At 43.5% G+C, this 19,312-nt stretch overlaps 2 protein-coding genes and 1 long non-coding RNA gene across 15 annotated transcripts in view; 1 reads left to right on the forward strand and 2 right to left on the reverse strand.

Annotated features, from left to right (window-relative positions):
- Positions 1-19,312, reverse strand: part of nrxn2b (neurexin 2b) — a 970,727-nt gene that overhangs the window by 554,724 nt on the left and 396,691 nt on the right. The gene's annotated exons all lie outside the window — the stretch shown is intronic.
- LOC139062696 (uncharacterized) lies at positions 2,211-3,553 on the forward strand. Its single transcript, XR_011516272.1, has 3 exons — positions 2,211-2,314; positions 3,218-3,281; positions 3,368-3,553. It is a non-coding gene; the product is annotated as an uncharacterized lncRNA (long non-coding RNA).
- LOC139062695 (spectrin alpha chain, non-erythrocytic 1-like) lies at positions 3,803-8,236 on the reverse strand. 7 transcript variants are annotated; one of them, XM_070544350.1, is made up of 9 exons: positions 8,080-8,236; positions 6,867-6,989; positions 6,579-6,796; positions 6,390-6,466; positions 6,201-6,305; positions 6,093-6,125; positions 5,112-5,159; positions 4,931-4,999; positions 4,629-4,850 (listed from the first exon to the last, which is right to left on the reverse strand). In XM_070544350.1, exons 2-5 carry the CDS (start codon positions 6,874-6,876, stop codon positions 6,299-6,301), a joined length of 312 nt encoding a protein of 103 aa, XP_070400451.1. In that variant the 5' UTR covers positions 6,877-6,989; positions 8,080-8,236; the 3' UTR covers positions 4,629-4,850; positions 4,931-4,999; positions 5,112-5,159; positions 6,093-6,125; positions 6,201-6,298. The 7 variants fall into 7 exon arrangements, with proteins under 7 accessions (XP_070400449.1, XP_070400450.1, XP_070400448.1 ...); XM_070544352.1 differs by having other exon boundaries at positions 6,390-6,494; XM_070544348.1 differs by lacking the exons at positions 6,390-6,466; positions 6,579-6,796; positions 6,867-6,989; positions 8,080-8,236 and adding exons at positions 3,803-4,155; positions 4,238-4,444 and having other exon boundaries at positions 4,539-4,850; positions 6,201-6,307.

Consider the following 19,312-nt stretch of genomic DNA (forward strand, 5'->3'; position numbering starts at 1 on the left):
TGGTATATATATATATATATATATATATATATATATATATATACCATATATATATATACCATATATATATACCATATATATATATATATATATGGTATATATATATATACCATATATATATATGAATATTTCTGTGAATGTCATCACTTTTATTTACTGGAACCTTAAAATAAAATAATACAATATAAAATACAATACAATACAAAATAATATAATATAATATTATAATATAATTTTTTATAATGTAGTGTAATGTAATGTAATATAGTATAGTATAGTATAATATAATATAATATAGCAGGGGTCCCCAACTAAAACAGCAAGAGGTCCACTACCTCCATCACCAAATGTATCCTGAGTCCGAAGATTTTAAATCAATCACACACAGAGTTGTTCTTTCCATGTAATCTCAAACTCAGATCATTGAGATGTTCTGTGATGTCAAGAACAAAAGCTACTTTGTCCACGTTTTTCTCGTCCTCCAGAAACTGCAAAAAAAACTCTGGCCTTGTGACTTTGTTGTTGTGACAAGAACTGTTGTATTTCGTGTCGTAGCCCCCAGAAGTGTGCAAGCACTCTGCCTTTGCTTAGCCACCTAACACTGGAATGCAAGAGTAAGTCATTAGCCTCTGCATTCACCTCTGCTAAAAATTCACGAAGCCGACGATGCTGATGAGATGAAGAAGCACGGAGAAAGTTAACAAGTTTAGTGACTGTGTCCATTACCTCAGCATATTCCTCTGAGAGGGAGGAACACAGAACAGACACATGAATAATACAGCGATATGACAACAGGTCCGGTTTGTCCTCTTTTAGTCGACTAACTGCACCGTTTTCTCGTCCTATCATTGAAGGTGCCCCATCAGTAGTAACAGAGACAACATCTTTCAGATTAATCCCTCTTCCAGTCAACATTTCTTTAATTGCTGAGTAAATATCCTCCCCTCTGGTGTGTGTTTTTAGTGCTGTGATGCCTAAAAGATCCTCCACAAAACCTCTACTGTCTTGACAGAATCTGACATATACCAGAAGCTGGGCGTGGTCGTTCTCATCTGTTGATTCATCAGCTGCTACCGATATGCACGGAGCACTCTGAATAACACAGTCAAGCTGGGTCTGGACATCTTGGGATAAAACTTCTGCTCTCCTTGGTGTGCTTGTGGCCCACGTGGGAATTTGTCTGACCTTTTCTTTCAGTTATTGTCCTTCTTTTCCATCCAGAAGTGTTTCTACCACGGCTTCCATTCACTCCTTGATCATTTCTGAATCCGTGGAAGGCTTTTAATGTTTTCCTAAAATCCACTGTACTCGCAGTGAACACTCATATGCTCGCTGTTGTGCGGTAAGAGACTGAGTTATTAACCGCGTAGCTCTCGTACTGTCCCCGCAGTTCATTAATTCTCCGCGTCCTAACCTCAGACCCAGGTGGAAAGTTCTGGTGGAAGTGCTTATGTTTGGTTTCGTAATGTCTCTTCAGATTTCCACTCTTTATTAGTCCGACTGTTTCAGAACATATAAGGCAGACTGGCCGTACACCCGACGGAGGTAAAATAAAGGCATAAGCTTCAATCCATTCATCTTTAAATGTCCGATTTTCATAGACCACTTTAATAATAATAATATATATTTTATTTAAAAGCGCCTTTCAGGACACCCAAGGTCACTTTACACAAAACACGTAATAAAATACAATACTTTACGTATTTTTGACAAAGCCATCTTCATTTACTCACTCGTGTTTGCAAGTCATCCTCGTTTTATTAGCAAGTGTGAGCATCCAAGCTAGTTAAATTAAACTTCTATGTTGTTTTTCCCTGTGCGCGCGTGCGGTGAGTGGCGCATTACTGCCACCTGCTGTCGCTGATCTGCATAGCAGCCTGGCGCTGTCAGCCACTGCAGCCGTTAGGAACATAGACTGTACATATACTGGACAAACGGATTCCATTGGCTTCAATAACACGTTTGTTGTCTATAATGGGAGGTGGCCACCACCGCCATTTTGACCGTGTCACAGGTTCCGTCCAGCCCAGACAATTCCATAAAAGGGAAGAGAGGAGGCGCTGAGGGTGTGGCTGTAAGGCTGGGCTCGAGTGACGACACCCAGGCGAACTAGCTACGAGCTAACCTGAAGCTAACCCTGGCTAACCCAAAGCTAAAGCGGAGGTGGGAGCCGAGCTAACGGATGTAGCCACCTAGCTTCAACCCAACCGGAGCTAACTGGAACACCCATCGACCTGAACCTTACACGGAGTTTAGGTGGAGGTTTTCTGCGCCTGTTCGTGAGAAGTACCTGTATTAAAAAAGTTTTAAATCGGTAAGTTTATAATTTATTTCCGTAATGAAAACATTTTGCTTTGAGCAAGTTTTCAGTACAGTTTTTTTCGGCGCTATCACTCCTGAGTCGCACCAGCCATTAAATGTATCATGAATAAGAGAAAATATATTTAAGTCGTATTTTGGGGGGACATTTTATTATCTTTCTTACAAAATCTGAGACCAAGCGTTTCACATAGCAACACAAGCACCGGTAACCATAACAGAATGAACAACAACCAGCAGAGGAGAGGATGGCGGTGTTTCAAACCCTCCCGGCCGGCGAGGACAGCTCATTCCTGGGCTGGAGCCGGCCCTCAGCACCCCGCCACAGGCTCTAACAGATGCTGGCGGTGTTTGAAACCCTCCCAGCGGGACAGGGGAACTCATTCTTGTGTGGGTCGGAGTCGGCCCGCAGCAGCGCGGTGTAGCCTACATATTTTGTTATATAAGTCGCTCCGGAGTATAAGTAGCAGGACCTGCCAGAAAATGTAAAAAAGTGCGAGTTATAGTCCGGAAAATATTGCAGTTATTAGTATTCGAGCTAAATTAGCAGCGTAAATACATTTCATATATTTCCAAAATGTTATACTTGTTTGTATCTTGTACAGCCAACTAGTCTTTATTCTGGACTCAGTACAATTTACCAAAAGTAAAGAGACATTCTACAGATGAAGTAAGCACAAGATAACTTACTGGAAGACACGGAATTATCATCAGAACCAGAACAAGAGAGCCTGATAACAGTCGTGAAAATAACAGTTAAAAAGTATGTATGTATAATAGAAATAAAAATATATTAGAATTAGTGTAACTCACTGTGATCCAAACAATAAATCAGCCATAGCTGATTAGTAAATATGACATGAGGTCTGGGAGTTTTTAATTTTCATTTTTTTCTTAGATCTGTTTAAATGTCACCATGGCAGCCTGTGTGTCTCCAACATCAGCTACACAAAGCATCAAGTGTAAGTTCCACATACCTGTCTCACCACTTCATGTATGGTTTTGTACTTTAAACAATTATGACAAACCTGTTATTTTTTCTCCATAGCCATTTGGATCATTGGAGACAGCTGAGTGAGGCGTGGTGCCCAGAGAGCTGCAGAGACAACCTTGGCCTCCCTGACGTCTGTGTCTCCTGGTTCGGTTGGGGCGGACCATCGACATACATACATGTGCTGACACTTTGCGCCCTGTTTTATAAAATGTAGTGTTAAAAATAAATGTTTTTGCTCAATTACTGGAATTTCTTTGGTTAAGACAAAAGTGAGGAATAATCATTTACAAGTTATTTGTACAACAGGCCCATTTTAAATCCCAACAGTTTCTTAGCAGACAATAGAAGTGTGTTCTTAACTAACTTTACTTGGTTTAAAAATCTTACTAAAATAGTGCCGTATTGCAAAACCCAATCATACTTGTTATGTAAACATTAGCTTTGTAGATATTTTTTACAGATATATATTTGTGTGCAACAAATCCAAACTTAGTTTGTCATTCTTTATTGAAAAACAACAAAATACAGTTATACAGAAGTGTGGGAAAATGATAATGTGAAAGTATTGCTATTTAAATGTAATCCTATTTATCTTTAAAAAGAAAAACTCTAAAAATGTCCTGTACAGCATCATGACAGAAGAATGGTGGTCTGTCTGTCAGAATGTGCTGAACAGATTTGCTCTTTGAGGAGGAGTGTCATGTTTGGAGGAAGGTACTTAACCCAAGACATGCAGAATACAACACTGACCAAAAACTGATGGAAAAAATGATTTATTTATAAGGAGGAACTTAAGGTGCACAGATAAGTCTGTGGTTGGAACTGCAACAACAGCTCAGCATCTGGAGGAGGGAGAACACAGGTGAGCTTAGGTTCTGGTTTCAAAATCCATTGTAGGCAGGCAGAGGTGTTCAGCAGACTTACTGTGGTGGGTGTACGTGCTGGCTGGAGGAGAGAGAGGTAGAGAGGAAGCGCAGGAGAGGGAGCAGAGGTGGAGAGAAGCGGGGCGTCCTGGTGGATGGGGCACTGGGTGAGATGAGAGGTGGGTTATGGAGGGTGGTGATAAGGTCCGTGTGTTGAATATCCAAATCCTGGAGTAGAGGTCAGTATCCAATGAGGTCGACAGGAATCCTGAAGAATGGTAAATCCAATATAAGAGCAAAAACACTACGAAATAACATTAATCCTAGGAACACTAGAGGTAACACGAGTGGCTGGTTACTACCAAAACTGAGGCAATCTTCTGGCGTCAAATTTTGTCCTCCATGCACCTTAAATAGGAAAGCACCCCGCTGATCGCTGATCAGGAACGGCTGGGGTGGAGTCACCAGAACCATGAAGAACGTGTCTCCAGAGACAACTCGGGTCCTGGTACCGATCAGGAATGCGGACCTTATCACCCAGAGCTGCCAGGTCACGCTCAAAGCCTTCATGTTCACGCTGCAGAGCCTGAACGCTGGCCAGGTGGTGGCCGTAGTTGTCTGTGTTCAGGGCCTGGTTCTTCTCCTCGATCCACTCTTTGGTCTCATCAGCGTCTCTGAGAAGACATCAGAACTCCGTCTGAGTGTGGGTCCAAACTCTACTGACCCGTAAGCGGCGCATAAGTGTGCGGGGTACCTGTGGAAGCGCTACACCTCATGGGCGCTGCCCAGCATGTTGCAGCGAGCGCCAGCGGTTGTTCAGCTCCTGGAGAGAAACCAAACCCAGTGAGATGAAGGTGGACGCCAGCGGGCTGGACGCCGGACGAGGAAACCTGGAGACAGATCGCTCAGACAGGAAGGGAAGAGCTTCCTCTTACCTTGATGGAATTAAAGTTAGCCGTCGTCTGAACGCCCAACCGTACGGTCTGAGGTCAAAGGTCACAGGAAACACACACCAGTCAGCAGTCATACAGATGCATAAAGATAACTGTAGCCATGGCAACCAGCTGACATGTCCCCACTTTCACCAGCACCTGGTGCCTGCCGGGTCACCTGAATTCCTGTGTGATTTCAGCACGGTCGGCCGTGACTGCGGCCATCAGAGGTGACCTCTGATCAGCTGAATGAACTCACCTTCTAGGGTGACGCCGTGTTACCCCGGGTTTCCACGGGAGCCGTCAGCAGCACGTTACTGCAGCAGCACGTCTTGCTCGCGTAAGCTGCTGCTCGGCCCTTCCCACGAGACGCGAAGCAGCAGGGGAGCAGCTGTCACCGACCGAGCACGAAGTCACACGAGTGACTTCGTCAGTAAACACAACAACAAGCAGGAGAAAACTACAACATGGTTTGTGTTTTATGTTCTGTCCGTTTTATAATCGCCAATACGGACCTGAAAAACAAAGGAGACCGCTAGCTAGGTGATAACTTCTCACGGGGCCGCTCAGTTAGTAACCTTTTTTTAAAAGTAAAGCAACCGGAAGGCAGTACGTTCTTTATTCTGAAAATCTCGGTAGCTTCTCTCAATTTCCGCGTCCGATTTCCTGTCTTTCCTTCCCCAAAAATGTCGAACTTGACCCGTTTCAGAGGCGTCGCGCGTAGAAAATAGAACCGGCGCGTAAAGGCCGCGACATGCTGCTCCTGAGACGTGGCCGACTCGCGCTGCTGACGGCTCCGGTGGAAAAGGTTCTGTTGACCACAGCGGTTCCTATCAGCAGCTATGACGTGCTGCTGCAGTAACGTGCTGCCGACGACTCCTGTGGAAAGCCGGGGTTAGAGTCGGCTTCATCCTGTAAACAAACAAATGAGTGGTAACAAAAACACCACGTCTGGTTCTGGTGGAGGCGGAGGACAACACGCACCTTTCCAGGAGCAGAACCCAGATGTTCTTGTTGCTACAAACAGAGACGAGCAGAGTTAACAAACCAGGAAGTGAGAGGGACCAGCTGCTGCAGACAGGTGACGCTCACCTGAGCCTGAACCATAGGAGCCTCCTCAGCCATCAGACCTTCTGACTCCAGTTCAGATGCCACCTTGTTGATGTCCCTCAGGCGGGACTCGTTGGCCTTCAGGTCCTGCAGGACAAAAGCACCTGCTGATTATCACCTGAGCTGATCTGACAGCTGCTGCTGGAAGACGGAGAGGAGGAAAAGTCCGACCTTCTGGAAGTCGTCAAACTTCTTCTGCAAGACCTCGACCTGCTCCAGGTCCGACCCGTCTCTCCATCCTCATTCAGCTAAAGACGCGAGTTCAAGTAAAACAACCTAAAGTCACACAAACACAAAGCAGGTGTGGAGATGTTCGCTCTGAGCTGGAGGTCGTTCCTCGGCTGTGAAGGGCACACGAACCTTGTTGGTGCTGTTGAGCAGCGTGAGGATGTCGCCCTTCTTCATGGTGACCTCTCCAGGACTCTTCTCCTGGTAGTCGTACAGAGCCAGAACCAGCTCCTTCCCGGTCTCATCGTCAGTTGGAGCCACTTGTTGCTGTCGGGTTAACAGGTCTGGTGTTAGAACGTGGTGGATAAGAATGTTCTGACGGGCCGAGGGTTCTGAACCAGCGAAGTGACCTGGACCCAAACAAAGTGAGCCAGAACCTGCAGACACCTCAGAAACATGTCAGGACCAGACCTGCTCTACCTTCCTCCATTATGGTCTCTCCTTTCTGGGTGACAGCCTTGATGCGAGGTTCATGACCTGTGATCTCAGCCTGCAGAGCCTGGTGCTTCTTCAGCAGGTTCTGGACACCAATCAGGTCCTTCCCTGAGGACACATGTTAGAGTTCAGCATTATGCAGTAGACAGACCAGTTTAACCCAGGGGTTTCTTTCTTCTACTATCTGCTCTTTAACTGTATTATTTCCTGCTATTTCAGCTGTTAACTTTATTTTTTCTGTAAGTGTTTTTCTCCCCAGAAGAAGCAACAATGATGCTTTGCTGAGCTGTGGTGGCCTCATGGAGGGGGCCATCGACTAGCACACTGCTGCTAACCACTTAATCATTCTCCCTCTCCTGATAATAACATTTTACTTTCTTTGATGTTGGATGTACTACTGCTAGTTTACCCGTTTAATTATAGATTCACTAGGATAAATACAATAAAGTTTATCTCTCGCCAAATAGAATATTTACTAAGAAATCACAATGTAACGTGTGTGTGTGTGTGTGTGTGTGTGTGTGTGTGTGTGTGTGTGTGTGTGTGTGTGTGTGTGTGTAAAAGCCATGCGTAGTGTTTATTTATAAAGCATATGTTGTTGGATTTTATCCAGAATCTAGACTTTGAAAATATATAGTTTAATTACAGTTTGATTTATTTGACATCTGTATAATGTTTATTATTTTGTTTTTTCCCCCTAAATACCTAACGTTTTAGTTAACATGAATATTAGTCATTCATCCCAATACATGAAGTTACACATTTTAAATTTTAATAGGGGAAGACTGCAGGAGGGAGCAGTAAAATACAGGGGGTCCCCTGCAAAAACTAACTTTACGAGTCTGATGAAAGTTGCTGGTATTCCCGCTGTCAGCCCGCAGCAGCGAGGCGCCGCATCGATCAGCCTGCCCGGCCTGACCGCTGGGGATTACCGGATGAAAGAATAGAGCACAGAAGTGTCCCCCCAAGCGGCGCGCCCCGTCATATTTCAACCCATTTTTATCTTAAATGCACTGGGTTTTACCCTATTACCCATTTAAATATGCCCTATTAATTATTTTACCGTATTTTACATTTAAATTTCATGGTTAAACAGTACATGCTACATGTTAAACTGATAGTTAGCTAGCTACTTCGGTAAACTCAGCTAGTTTAAAGGCAGCAGTGACATAAAATACAAATACAGATTTTAACTTACCGAAAAAAATGAAGTGGAGACTCCTTGGACGCTCTATTAGTGCAATTAATACCACAGCAAGTCATTTTGTCCAACAATTGCACCAATATTATCCAAAACAGAATTCACAAGCACAGAGACTCAAAATCCCGACACAGTTTCCAGGAGAGACCGAGGCTGTACTGAGGCCTTTCCACGGAGCTAGCTCTGTGGTCACGTGGGTCTGAGGCGGCGGTCACGTGTGTCGGATGCTCATTAATTATACAGAATTTTAGGCTTTCAATACACTTAAACAGAAGAGTGAGAAAAAAATTCACCCCCCTCAGAGTTGTCATGAGTATAAACTAGATAATTTAGACAAAAAACCATTTTTTGAACCAGGCTGTAAACATGTTTATTTCTGCTGTGAAAATGGCATTTTTAACATGGGAGTCAATGAGGATTTGCTCGCTTCTGGTACCAGCCCCCAGCGGATGAGGGTGGAACTGCAATTTTTCTTACTTCCGGGTTGGGACCATTTTCTGAGCGGCATTGTGGGGGCTTGGTTAGGAAGCAAAGTAAATAAGAAAATGCTTTAAGGTCCGGACAAAACCCTCTCGGGGTCCGGATTTGAACCGGAGTCCGGGGATTGCTGACCCCTGTAATATAGTATAATATAATATAATATAATATAATATAATATAATATAATATAATATAATATAATATACAATATAATGTAATATAATATTATAATATAATTTTTTGTAATGTAATCTAGTGGAGTGGAGTGTAATGTAATGTAATATAGTATAGTATAATATAATATAATATAATATAAAATACAATACAATATAATATAATATTATAATAGAATTTTTTATAATGTAATGTAGTGTAGTGTAGCGTAATGTAATGTAATGTAATATAGTATAGTATAATATAATATAATATAATATAATAAATAATGTAATATAGTATAGTATAGTATAATATAATATAATATAATATAATATAATAAATAATGTAATATAGTATAGTATAGTATAATATAATATAATATAATATAATATAATATAATATAATAAATAATGTAATATAATATTATAATATAATTTTTTATAATGTAATGTAGTGTAGTGAAGCGTAATGTAATGTAATATAGTATAGTATAGTATAGTATAGTATAATATAATATAATATAGTATAGTACCGTATAATATAATATAATATAATATAATATAATGTAATGTAATATCTAATAATATAATATAATATAATGTAACACAGTGATACAGTGGCTGAAGCAAGAAGGTCCTGGGTTGAACCCCCCCCCCCCAATAATAGATGGATATTATATTATATTATATTGTATTAATATATGACATTATATATTATATTATATTATATATTATTATATTGTATTATTATATTATATTATATTATATTATACTAAGAATGGCTGTGATGTGATTTCGTTGATTATTGACCTTTTTATGAGCAGGACAGCAAACATTTTTCCAGCATGTCCTCTGCAGCCTTCTTTGTCCTTCCAAGTATCCTTTTCAAATGTCTCCATGTCTTTGTCATTTTTCCACATATAGGGACACTTTACCCCCCCCCCCCCCCCCCCCCACCCCCCCCATCCAATCATAGCTCTACTCAAGGACACAATTCCTCAGCAGTAACTCCGAGATCCATGGATCCTTTGAATATCTTCTGCATTGGCCACACTGCCACGTGTACTTTACACTTCATAATGTCGTCATTAGCGAGGATTAGTTCTGGTAATTAGCCATGAGACTGCTAAAACTGGCAGCTAATAAGGCGTGAATTTAAATGGCTTGAGGTGTTTGGGGGTAAAAGGAAAGTGTGCAAAGAATAAAAGATGAAGGATGAGTGAAGGGAGATATTTATATCATGTATTTTAGAATGTAGTTTTTAAATATACGAATAACTACAATAGAACATGTCATGATGAAGTAAATGGTTTTCCTGACTACAGAAACGGTTCTACCAGTACTGTGAGGTCACCGGGCTAATTGGACCCCAAGGGCATCTTCAATAACGTAGCTATCTTTCCTTTATTAATGCAGTATTTGCCCTCTCAAGAGTGCTTCCTCTTAATCCTGTTATAAAGCTTTACCAAAATCACATGACATTAATTTTCAGTAAAACACGTGTTCTAATCAGTTCTAATTCACATACAATCACATAAAAATGCTCTGATCAAATATCAAGCCGTTATTGTTTTGTGCAGATATCCAATCATGTTTGTTAACACTATCCTCCTAGCATCTCTTGTTTCTATGGCAACAAGAGGTATATGTGCTGATACCAGAGCACAATCCAAAGTTACAATAGTGTCTCGGATTCCATTAAAACCACTGAGTGTATTTTCCCCAGACAGCATAAATACAAACTTATTAAAGGTCAGTCATTCACCAGCTGTTTGATCTCTCAGTCACCAAACCCCTCCCCGTGTTAGGATGGTTGTTAGCCAAACCCGTCCCCGTGTTAGGATGGTTGTTAGCCAAACCCGTCCCCGTGTTAGGATGGTTGTTAGCCAAACCCGTCCCCGTGTTAGGATGGTTGTTAGCCAAACCCGTCTCCGTGTTAGGATGGTTGTTAGCCAAACCCGTCCCCGTGTTAGGATGGTTGTTAGCCAAACCCGCCCCCGTGTTAGGATGGTTGTTAGCCAAACCCGCCCCCGTGTTAGGATGGTTGTTAGCCAAACCCGTCCCCGTGTTAGGATGGATGTTAGCCAAACCCCTCCCCGTGTTAGGATGGTTGTTAGCCAAACCCGTCCCCGTGTTAGGATGGTTGTTAGCCAAACCCGTCCCCGTGTTAGGATGGATGTTAGCCAAACCCCTCCCCGTGTTAGGATGGTTGTTAGCCAAACCCGTCCCCGTGTTAGGATGGTTGTTAGCCAAACCCGTCCCCGTGTTAGGATGGTTGTTAGCCAAACCCGTCCCCGTGTTAGGATGGTTGTTAGCCAAACCCGTCCCCGTGTTAGGATGGTTGTTAGCCAAACCCGTCCCCGTGTTAGGATGGTTGTTAGCCAAACCCGTCCCCGTGTTAGGATGGTTGTTAGCCAAACCCGTCCCCGTGTTAGGATGGTTGTTAGCCAAACCCGTCTCCGTGTTAGGATGGTTGTTAGCCAAACCTGTCCCCGTGTTAGGATGGTTGTTAGCCAAACCCGCCCCCGTGTTAGGATGGTTGTTAGCCAAACCCGTCCCCGTGTTAGGATGGTTGTTAGCCAAACCCGTCCCCGTGTTAGGATGGATGTTAGCCAAACCCCTCCCCATGTTAGGATGGTTGTTAGCCAAACCCATCCCCGTGTTAGGATGGTTGTTAGCCAAACCCATCCATGTATTAGGATGGTTGTTAGCCAAACCCGTCCATGTGTTAGGATGGTTGTTAGCCAAGCCCGTCCCCGTGTTAGGATGGTTGTTAGCCAAACCTGTCCCCGTGTTAGGATGGTTGTTAGCCAAACCCGTTGCTGTGTTAGGATGGTTGTTAGCCAAACCCGTCCCTATGTTAGGATGGTTGTTAGCCAAACCCATCCCTGTGTTAGGATGGTTGTCAGCCAAACCCGTCCCTGTGTTAGCATGGTTGTAAGCCAAACCTGTCCCCGTGTTAGGATGGTTGTTAGCCAAACCCGTCCCTGCGTTAGGATGGTTGTTAGCCAAACCCGCCCCCGTGTTAGCATGGTTGTAAGCCAAACCCGTCCCAATGTTAGGATGGTTGTTAGCCAAACCCATCCCCGTGTTAGGATGGTTGTTAGCCAAACCCATCCCCATGTTAGGATGGTTGTTAGCCAAACCCGCCCCCGTGTTAGGATGGTTGTTAGCCAAACCCGTCCCCGTGTTAGGATGGTTGTTAGCCAAACCCGTCCCCGTGTTAGGATGGTTGTTAGCCAAACCCGTCCCCGTGTTAGGATGGTTGTTAGCCAAACCCGTCCCCGTGTTAGGATGGTTGTTAGCCAAACCCGTCCCCGTGTTAGGATGGTTGTTAGCCAAACCCGTCCCCGTGTTAGGATGGTTGTTAGCCAAACCCGTCTCCGTGTTAGGATGGTTGTTAGCCAAACCTGTCCCCGTGTTAGGATGGTTGTTAGCCAAACCCGCCCCCGTGTTAGGATGGTTGTTAGCCAAACCCGTCCCCGTGTTAGGATGGTTGTTAGCCAAACCCGTCCCCGTGTTAGGATGGATGTTAGCCAAACCCCTCCCCATGTTAGGATGGTTGTTAGCCAAACCCATCCCCGTGTTAGGATGGTTGTTAGCCAAACCCATCCATGTATTAGGATGGTTGTTAGCCAAACCCGTCCATGTGTTAGGATGGTTGTTAGCCAAGCCCGTCCCCGTGTTAGGATGGTTGTTAGCCAAACCTGTCCCCGTGTTAGGATGGTTGTTAGCCAAACCCGTCCCTGTGTTAGGATGGTTGTTAGCCGAACCCGTCCCTGGGTTAGCATGTTTGTAAGCCAAACCTGTCCCCGTGTTAGGATGGTTGTTAGCCAAACCCGTCCCTGCGTTAGGATGGTTGTTAGCCAAACCCGCCCCCGTGTTAGCATGGTTGTAAGCCAAACCCGTCCCCATGTTAGGATGGTTGTTAGCCAAACCCATCCCCATGTTAGGATGGTTGTTAGCCAAACCCATCCCCGTGTTAGGATGGTTGTTAGCCAAACCCGCCCCCGTGTTAGGATGGTTGTTAGCCAAACCCGCCCCCGTGTTAGGATGGTTGTTAGCCAAACCCGTCCCTGTGTTAGGATGGTTGTTAGCCAAACCCGTCCCCGTGTTAGGATGGTTGTTAGCCAAACCCGTCCCTGTGTTAGGATGGTTGTTAGCCAAACCCGTCCCCGTGTTAGGATGGTTGTTAGCCAAACCCGTCCCTGTGTTAGGATGGTTGTTAGCCAAACCCGTCCCCGTGTTAGGATGGTTGTTAGCCAAACCCATCCATGTATTAGGATGGTTGTTAGCCAAACCCGTCCCTGTGTTAGGATGGTTGTTAGCCAAACCCGTCCCCGTGTTAGGATGGTTGTTAGCCAAACCCGTCCCTGTGTTAGGATGGTTGTTAGCCAAACCCGTCCCCGTGTTAGGATGGTTGTTAGCCAAACCCATCCATGTATTAGGATGGTTGTTAGCCAAACCCGTCCATGTGTTAGGATGGTTGTTAGCCAAGCCCGTCCCCGTGTTAAGATGGTTGTTAGCCAAACCTGTCCACGTGTTAGGATGGTTGTTAGCCAAACCCGTCGCTGTGTTAGGATGGTTGTTAGCCAAACCCGTCCCTGTGTTAGCATGGTTGTAAGCCAAACCCGTCCCCATGTTAGGATGGTTGTTAGCCAAACCCATCCCCGTGTTAGGATGGTTGTTAGCCAAACCCATCCCCATGTTAGGATGGTTGTTAGCCAAACCCGCCCCCGTGTTAGGATGGTTGTTAGCCAAACCCGCCCCCGTGTTAGGATGGTTGTTAGCCAAACCCGCCCCCGTGTTAGGATGGTTGTTAGCCAAACCCGTCCCCGTGTTAGGATGGTTGTTAGCCAAACCCGTCCCCGTGTTAGGATGGTTGTTAGCCAAACCCGTCCCCGTGTTAGGATGGTTGTTAGCCAAACCCGTCCCCGTGTTAGGATGGTTGTTAGCCAAACCCGCCCCCGTGTTAGGATGGTTGTTAGCCTAACCCGTCCCCGTGTTAGGATGGTTGTTAGCCAAACCCGTCCCCGTGTTAGGATGGTTGTTAGCCAAACTCGTTCCCGTGTTAGGATGGTTGTTAGCCAAACCCGCCCCCGTGTTAGGATGGTTGTTAGCCAAACCCGTCCCCGTGTTAGGATGGATGTTAGCCAAACCCCTCCCCGTGTTAGGATGGTTGTTAGCCAAACCCGTCCCCGTGTTAGGATGGTTGTTAGCCAAACCCGTCCCCGTGTTAGGATGGTCGTTAGCCAAACCCGCCCCCGTGTTAGGATGGTTGTTAGCCAAACCCGTCCCCGTGTTAGGATGGATGTTAGCCAAACCCCTCCCCATGTTAGGATGGTTGTTAGCCAAACCCGTCCCCGTGTTAGGATGGTCGTTAGCCAAACCCGTCCCCGTGTTAGGATGGTCGTTAGCCAAACCCGTCCCCGTGTTAGGATGGTCGTTAGCCAAACCCGTCCCCGTGTTAGGATGGTTGTTAGCCAAACTCGTTCCCGTGTTAGGATGGTTGTTAGCCAAACCCGCCCCCGTGTTAGGATGGTTGTTAGCCAAACCCGTCCCCGTGTTAGGATGGATGTTAGCCAAACCCCTCCCCGTGTTAGGATGGTTGTTAGCCAAACCCGTCCCCGTGTTAGGATGGTCGTTAGCCAAACCCGTCCCCGTGTTAGGATGGTCGTTAGCCAAACCCGTCCCCGTGTTAGGATGGTCGTTAGCCAAACCCGTCCCCGTGTTAGGATGGTCGTTAGCCAAACCCATCCCCGTGTTAGGATGGTCGTTAGCCAAACCCGTCCCCGTGTTAGGATGGTCGTTAGCCAAACCCGTCCCCGTGTTAGGATGGTCGTTAGCCAAACCCGCCCCCGTGTTAGGATGGTCGTTAGCCAAACCCGTCCCCGTGTTAGGATGGTCGTTAGCCAAACCCATCCCCGTGTTAGGATGGTTGTTAGCCAAACCCGTCCCCGTGTTAGGATGGTCGTTAGCCAAACCCGTCCCCGTGTTAGGATGGTTGTTAGCCAAACCCGTCCCCGTGTTAGGATGGTTGTTAGCCAAACCTGTCCCTGTGTTAGGATGGTTGTTAGCTTTTAGTTTGTTGTGTTTCCAGCTTTGAGGAGATCAGCTGTGCTTCTCTGATGCTCAATGACTTTCTCAGCTAGAAACATTCACGAGGAGAGATCCAGAACAGTCTGAACACGTAAAACTGAAATTTTGATTGTTCAATTAAATCTCCCACCTGCAAATCCTTCACACAGTTGTTTATTACGATGTTAGAAACGATCATCTGCAGCCACATTCTCTTTTATCTCTGCTAAACACCATTCTGAACGCTTTGCACTGTTCTGGTTTTGGTACAAATAAAGTGGACACACTGACCTTCACATTGAGTTAAAGGATGAGGCCAAAAAAAGAAACATTAACATGAAACTCGAAAATCCATTTGCAATCCTCAAATTCTCCACTCTGATTTGTTTATGTTTCCATTACCAGCCTCTTAAGCCTGCTTCAATAATGACTTCATTATCCATTTTAATAGAAGCGACAAATCCAAACCCCTGTTGAATAGCTGAAGTCGGTAAGTCTTCTGCGCTACCATATTTAGCACCCGTTACCATTACGCTGTATAGAAAAATAACAGGAAACAGCAGAGAGCCTGCTGTGTAGCAACACCCTGACAAATAAAACCCCTCTGTGAAGTTTGACTTGTTGTTGGTCGCTGTGAGTCAGACTGATGGATGGCACCAGCAGAACCTGTGGAGCAACAAAAGTGAGAATAGGAGGAAGCTGTGGATGAAAATATAGAGCATCGGTGTGAAGGAAGGAAGGCAAAAACCAGAGAAGGGTAAAGGCAAGTGGGGGTAAAGATGAGGCCAACAGCATTCACCCAGAGTATGGAATCAATGGAAGAAATCAATTTTTAATTTGGCCGTCAGGATGGCAAAGCTGGTGTACCAACGGTGCTGCTAGAGACTTAATCACACTCAACTGTCTGTAAAAAGGGACGGTGAGAAGCAGACGCAGAAGGACAGAAGCAGTGAGAAATGCAGAAAGAGTGACAAGGACGAGCAGGGGAGAGACGCTGATGGAGAAGGTGGTGTGAAATGGGCGATAGCAAGGTCATTGACTGAGAGAGTAACAGAGCAACGAAGGTTTCAAGGGAGGGACGGATGGTGACACGCAGACGGAGAGTTTGTGGAAACAAGACTGAGGAAAGGAGACCTGATTTCACGCTCCACCTCTCTGGCTGGAAGGCTAGAAATCACACATACACATTACACAGTGTATGATCGTAGCATGTGGGTGACTTTGAACACGCACACACACACACGCACGCACACGCACACACACACACACACACACACACACACACACACACACCATATAAAAAGAAACTTCACAGGGTTTCAGTGTCTCTTAGTGTCTTTTTACTCTCCTTCTGCCTTGCTCGTCCTCTGGATTTGTGCTGCCTACGGGGTGCTAGCCAAGCGTATCAAAGGCATTTGACCACGGTGGCAGCATGAAAGCCTTGCCCCGGACCATAACACCACCGATAATCCAAGCTGTGCCACAGAACTAGCACAGGATGAGACACAACCCCACAACACTCACACTCCGCTTTACTTTCCGGGACTGCAGATTTACTACACCTGGTGCTCCGAGACACTCTTGATTGCAGGATTTCTGAACGCCTCTCCTCGTGGTTACCTTTCTGACTCAGCACAGCTCGTGAAGTCATTAGAGCTTGACTGCTACTGAAAACTGCAAGCCTCAAGGTGCACATGCAAGCAAAATAGTCAGAGCTCAGGTTTCCTGTCTGCATCAAATATCTTTAAAATCTCCTTTTCTAAAGTATAAAGAAGATTCTCACCTCAGTAGCACTAGTCTGAAGGAAAACTCACAGCTGTGTCATCTGAAACAGAAATGTCCAGTTTGCCTCAGGATTTAAATTTCAGCACATTGTGAGACATGTTCTAGCCAAACTCAGACCATATTTTCATTTCTTTTACTGGAACTTGCTCTCAGCCACACTGCATATCTGTTCTGGAAGTAGGCTGGTGTTTCGTTTAGTTTCCTTCTCGGAGATGGCTGCAAAAACAGCATGCAATAAGGTAAACAGCAACAGTGCACAGACACAGAAGCCACTGTTGCTTTGGCGAAAATGGAAAGCCTTTATCTGCATAGTGGAAGGTTTGATCCAGAAATGCAGCCACATAAAGCTTAACTATCAGCAGACTGAAAGCAGCAGCTTTTGGACCAGCACAGTGAACGGCAGACAAGGCATGGCCAGCTGGAAGAGGACACACAAGCAGCACGCTGGGAGAAATTCAAGGGGGATTTATGGTCACTGTGCTTGGTCTTGCACATAGCGATGTGCACCAAAACTCACATCACAGTGGCAGTCATCGGTGCTTCAGTGTCATTTCAGCCAGGTGTGCACATCCACATTTTGGTAACTTGTTACAGACTGTCTGAGTCGCTGAATGAAAAGCAGCAGCATAGTCTGCAAGAGGTAACTACGGGCCTCTGTCTCCTGAATCAAGGCCAAGACACTGCTCACAATGTCACTCAAACAACAGTACAAAAAGTACACGTGAGAAATTGTATGGAGAATATAGTGTTGTCTGTTAGAGGTGCTGAAAAAATCAAGTCAAGTCTGAATCGGGATTCTTATTTATAAAGAATCAGAATCGATTCACAAAGGTTCAGAATCGATCCCAAGAACTCAAATGTTTGGCACGTTACAGGTTTGAGATGCACTATTTTATCTTTGTTAGGAGAGTCAGTACTCCGTTTACCTTTGTGGTCGCATACATTGAGATGATTTATGTTTGAATCTGCTGATGAGAGGGCACTTGAATGTAATTTTTCCATACTCACTACTTTGAGATATTCTCATATTTATTATCTAAGTTGATAAGTGAGTACTCAGGATTACTCACGTATTTATTATTTAAGTTGATAAGTGAGTACTCAGGATTACTCACGTATTTATTATCTAAGTTGATAAGTGAGTACTCAGGATTACTCACGTATTTATTATCTAAGTTGATAAGTGAGTATTCAGGATTACTCACGTATTTATTATCTAAGTTGATGAGTGAGTACTCAGGATCACTCACGTATTTATTATCTAAGTTGATAAGTGAGTACTCAGGATTACTCACATATTTATTATCTAAGTTGATATATGAGTACTCAGGATTACTCATGTATTTATTTCTAAGTTGATAAGTGAGTACTCAGGATTACTCACGTATTTATTATCTAAGTTGATAAGTGAGTACTCAGGATTACTCACGTATTTATTATCTAAGTTGATAAGTGAGTACTCAGGATCACTCACGTATTTATTATCTAAGTTGATAAATGAGTACTCAGGATTACTCGTGTATTTATTTTAAGTTATTGATAAGTGAGTACTCTAGATTACTCATGTGTTTATTTGAAGTTATTGATAAGTGAGTACTTAGGATTACTTATGTATTTATTATCTAAGTTAATAAATGAGTACTCAGGATTACTCATGTATTTATTTGAAGTTATTGATAAGTGAGTACTCAGGATTACTCATGTATTTATTATCTAAGTTGATAAATGAGTACTCAGGATTACTCAGGTATTTATTTGAAGTTATTGATAAATGAGTAGTCAGGATTACTCAAGTATTTATTTGAAGTTATTGATAAATGAGTACTCAGGATTACTCGTGTATTTATTATCTAAGTTGATAAATTAGTACTCAGGATTACTTGTGTATTTATTTGAAGTTATTGATAAGTGAGTACTCAGGATTACTCATGTATTTATTATCTAAGTTGATAAATGAGTACTCAGGATTACTCAGGTATTTATTTGAAGTTACTAATAAATGAGTAGTCAGGATTACTCAAGTATTTATTTGAAGTTATTGATAAATGAGTACTCCGGATTACTCAGGTATTTATTTGAAGTCATTGATAAATGAGTAGTCAGGATTACTCAAGTATTTATTTGAAGTTATTGATAAATGAGTAGTCAGGATTACTCGTGTATTTATTTGAAGTTATTGATAAGTGAGTAGTCAGGATTACTCATGTATTTATTTGAAGTTATTGTTAAATGAGTACTCAGGATTACTCGTGTATTTATTATCTAAGTTGATAAATGAGTACTCAGGATTACTTGTGTATTTATTTGAAGTTGTTGATAAATGAGTACTCAGGATTACTCAAGTATTTATTTGAAGTTATTGATAAATGAGTAGTCAGGATTACTCAAGTATTTATTTGAAGTTATTGATAAATGAGTACTCAGGATTACTCGTGTATTTATTTGAAGTTATTGCTAAATGAGTAGTCAGGATTACTCGTGTATTTATTTGAAGTTATTGATAAGTGAGTACTCAGGATTACTCATGTATTTATTTGAAGTTATTGTTAAATGAGTACTCAGGATTACTCGTGTATTTATTTGAAGTTATTGATAAATGAGTACTCAGGATTACTCGTGTATTTAATTGAAGTTATTGATAAATGAGTACTCCAGATTACTCAGGTATTTATTTGAAGTCATTGATAAATGAGTCGTCAGGATTACTCAAGTATTTATTTGAAGTTATTGCTA

This window comes from Nothobranchius furzeri, chromosome 14, assembly GCF_043380555.1.
Source record: "Nothobranchius furzeri strain GRZ-AD chromosome 14, NfurGRZ-RIMD1, whole genome shotgun sequence".
NCBI lineage: Eukaryota > Metazoa > Chordata > Actinopteri > Cyprinodontiformes > Nothobranchiidae > Nothobranchius > Nothobranchius furzeri.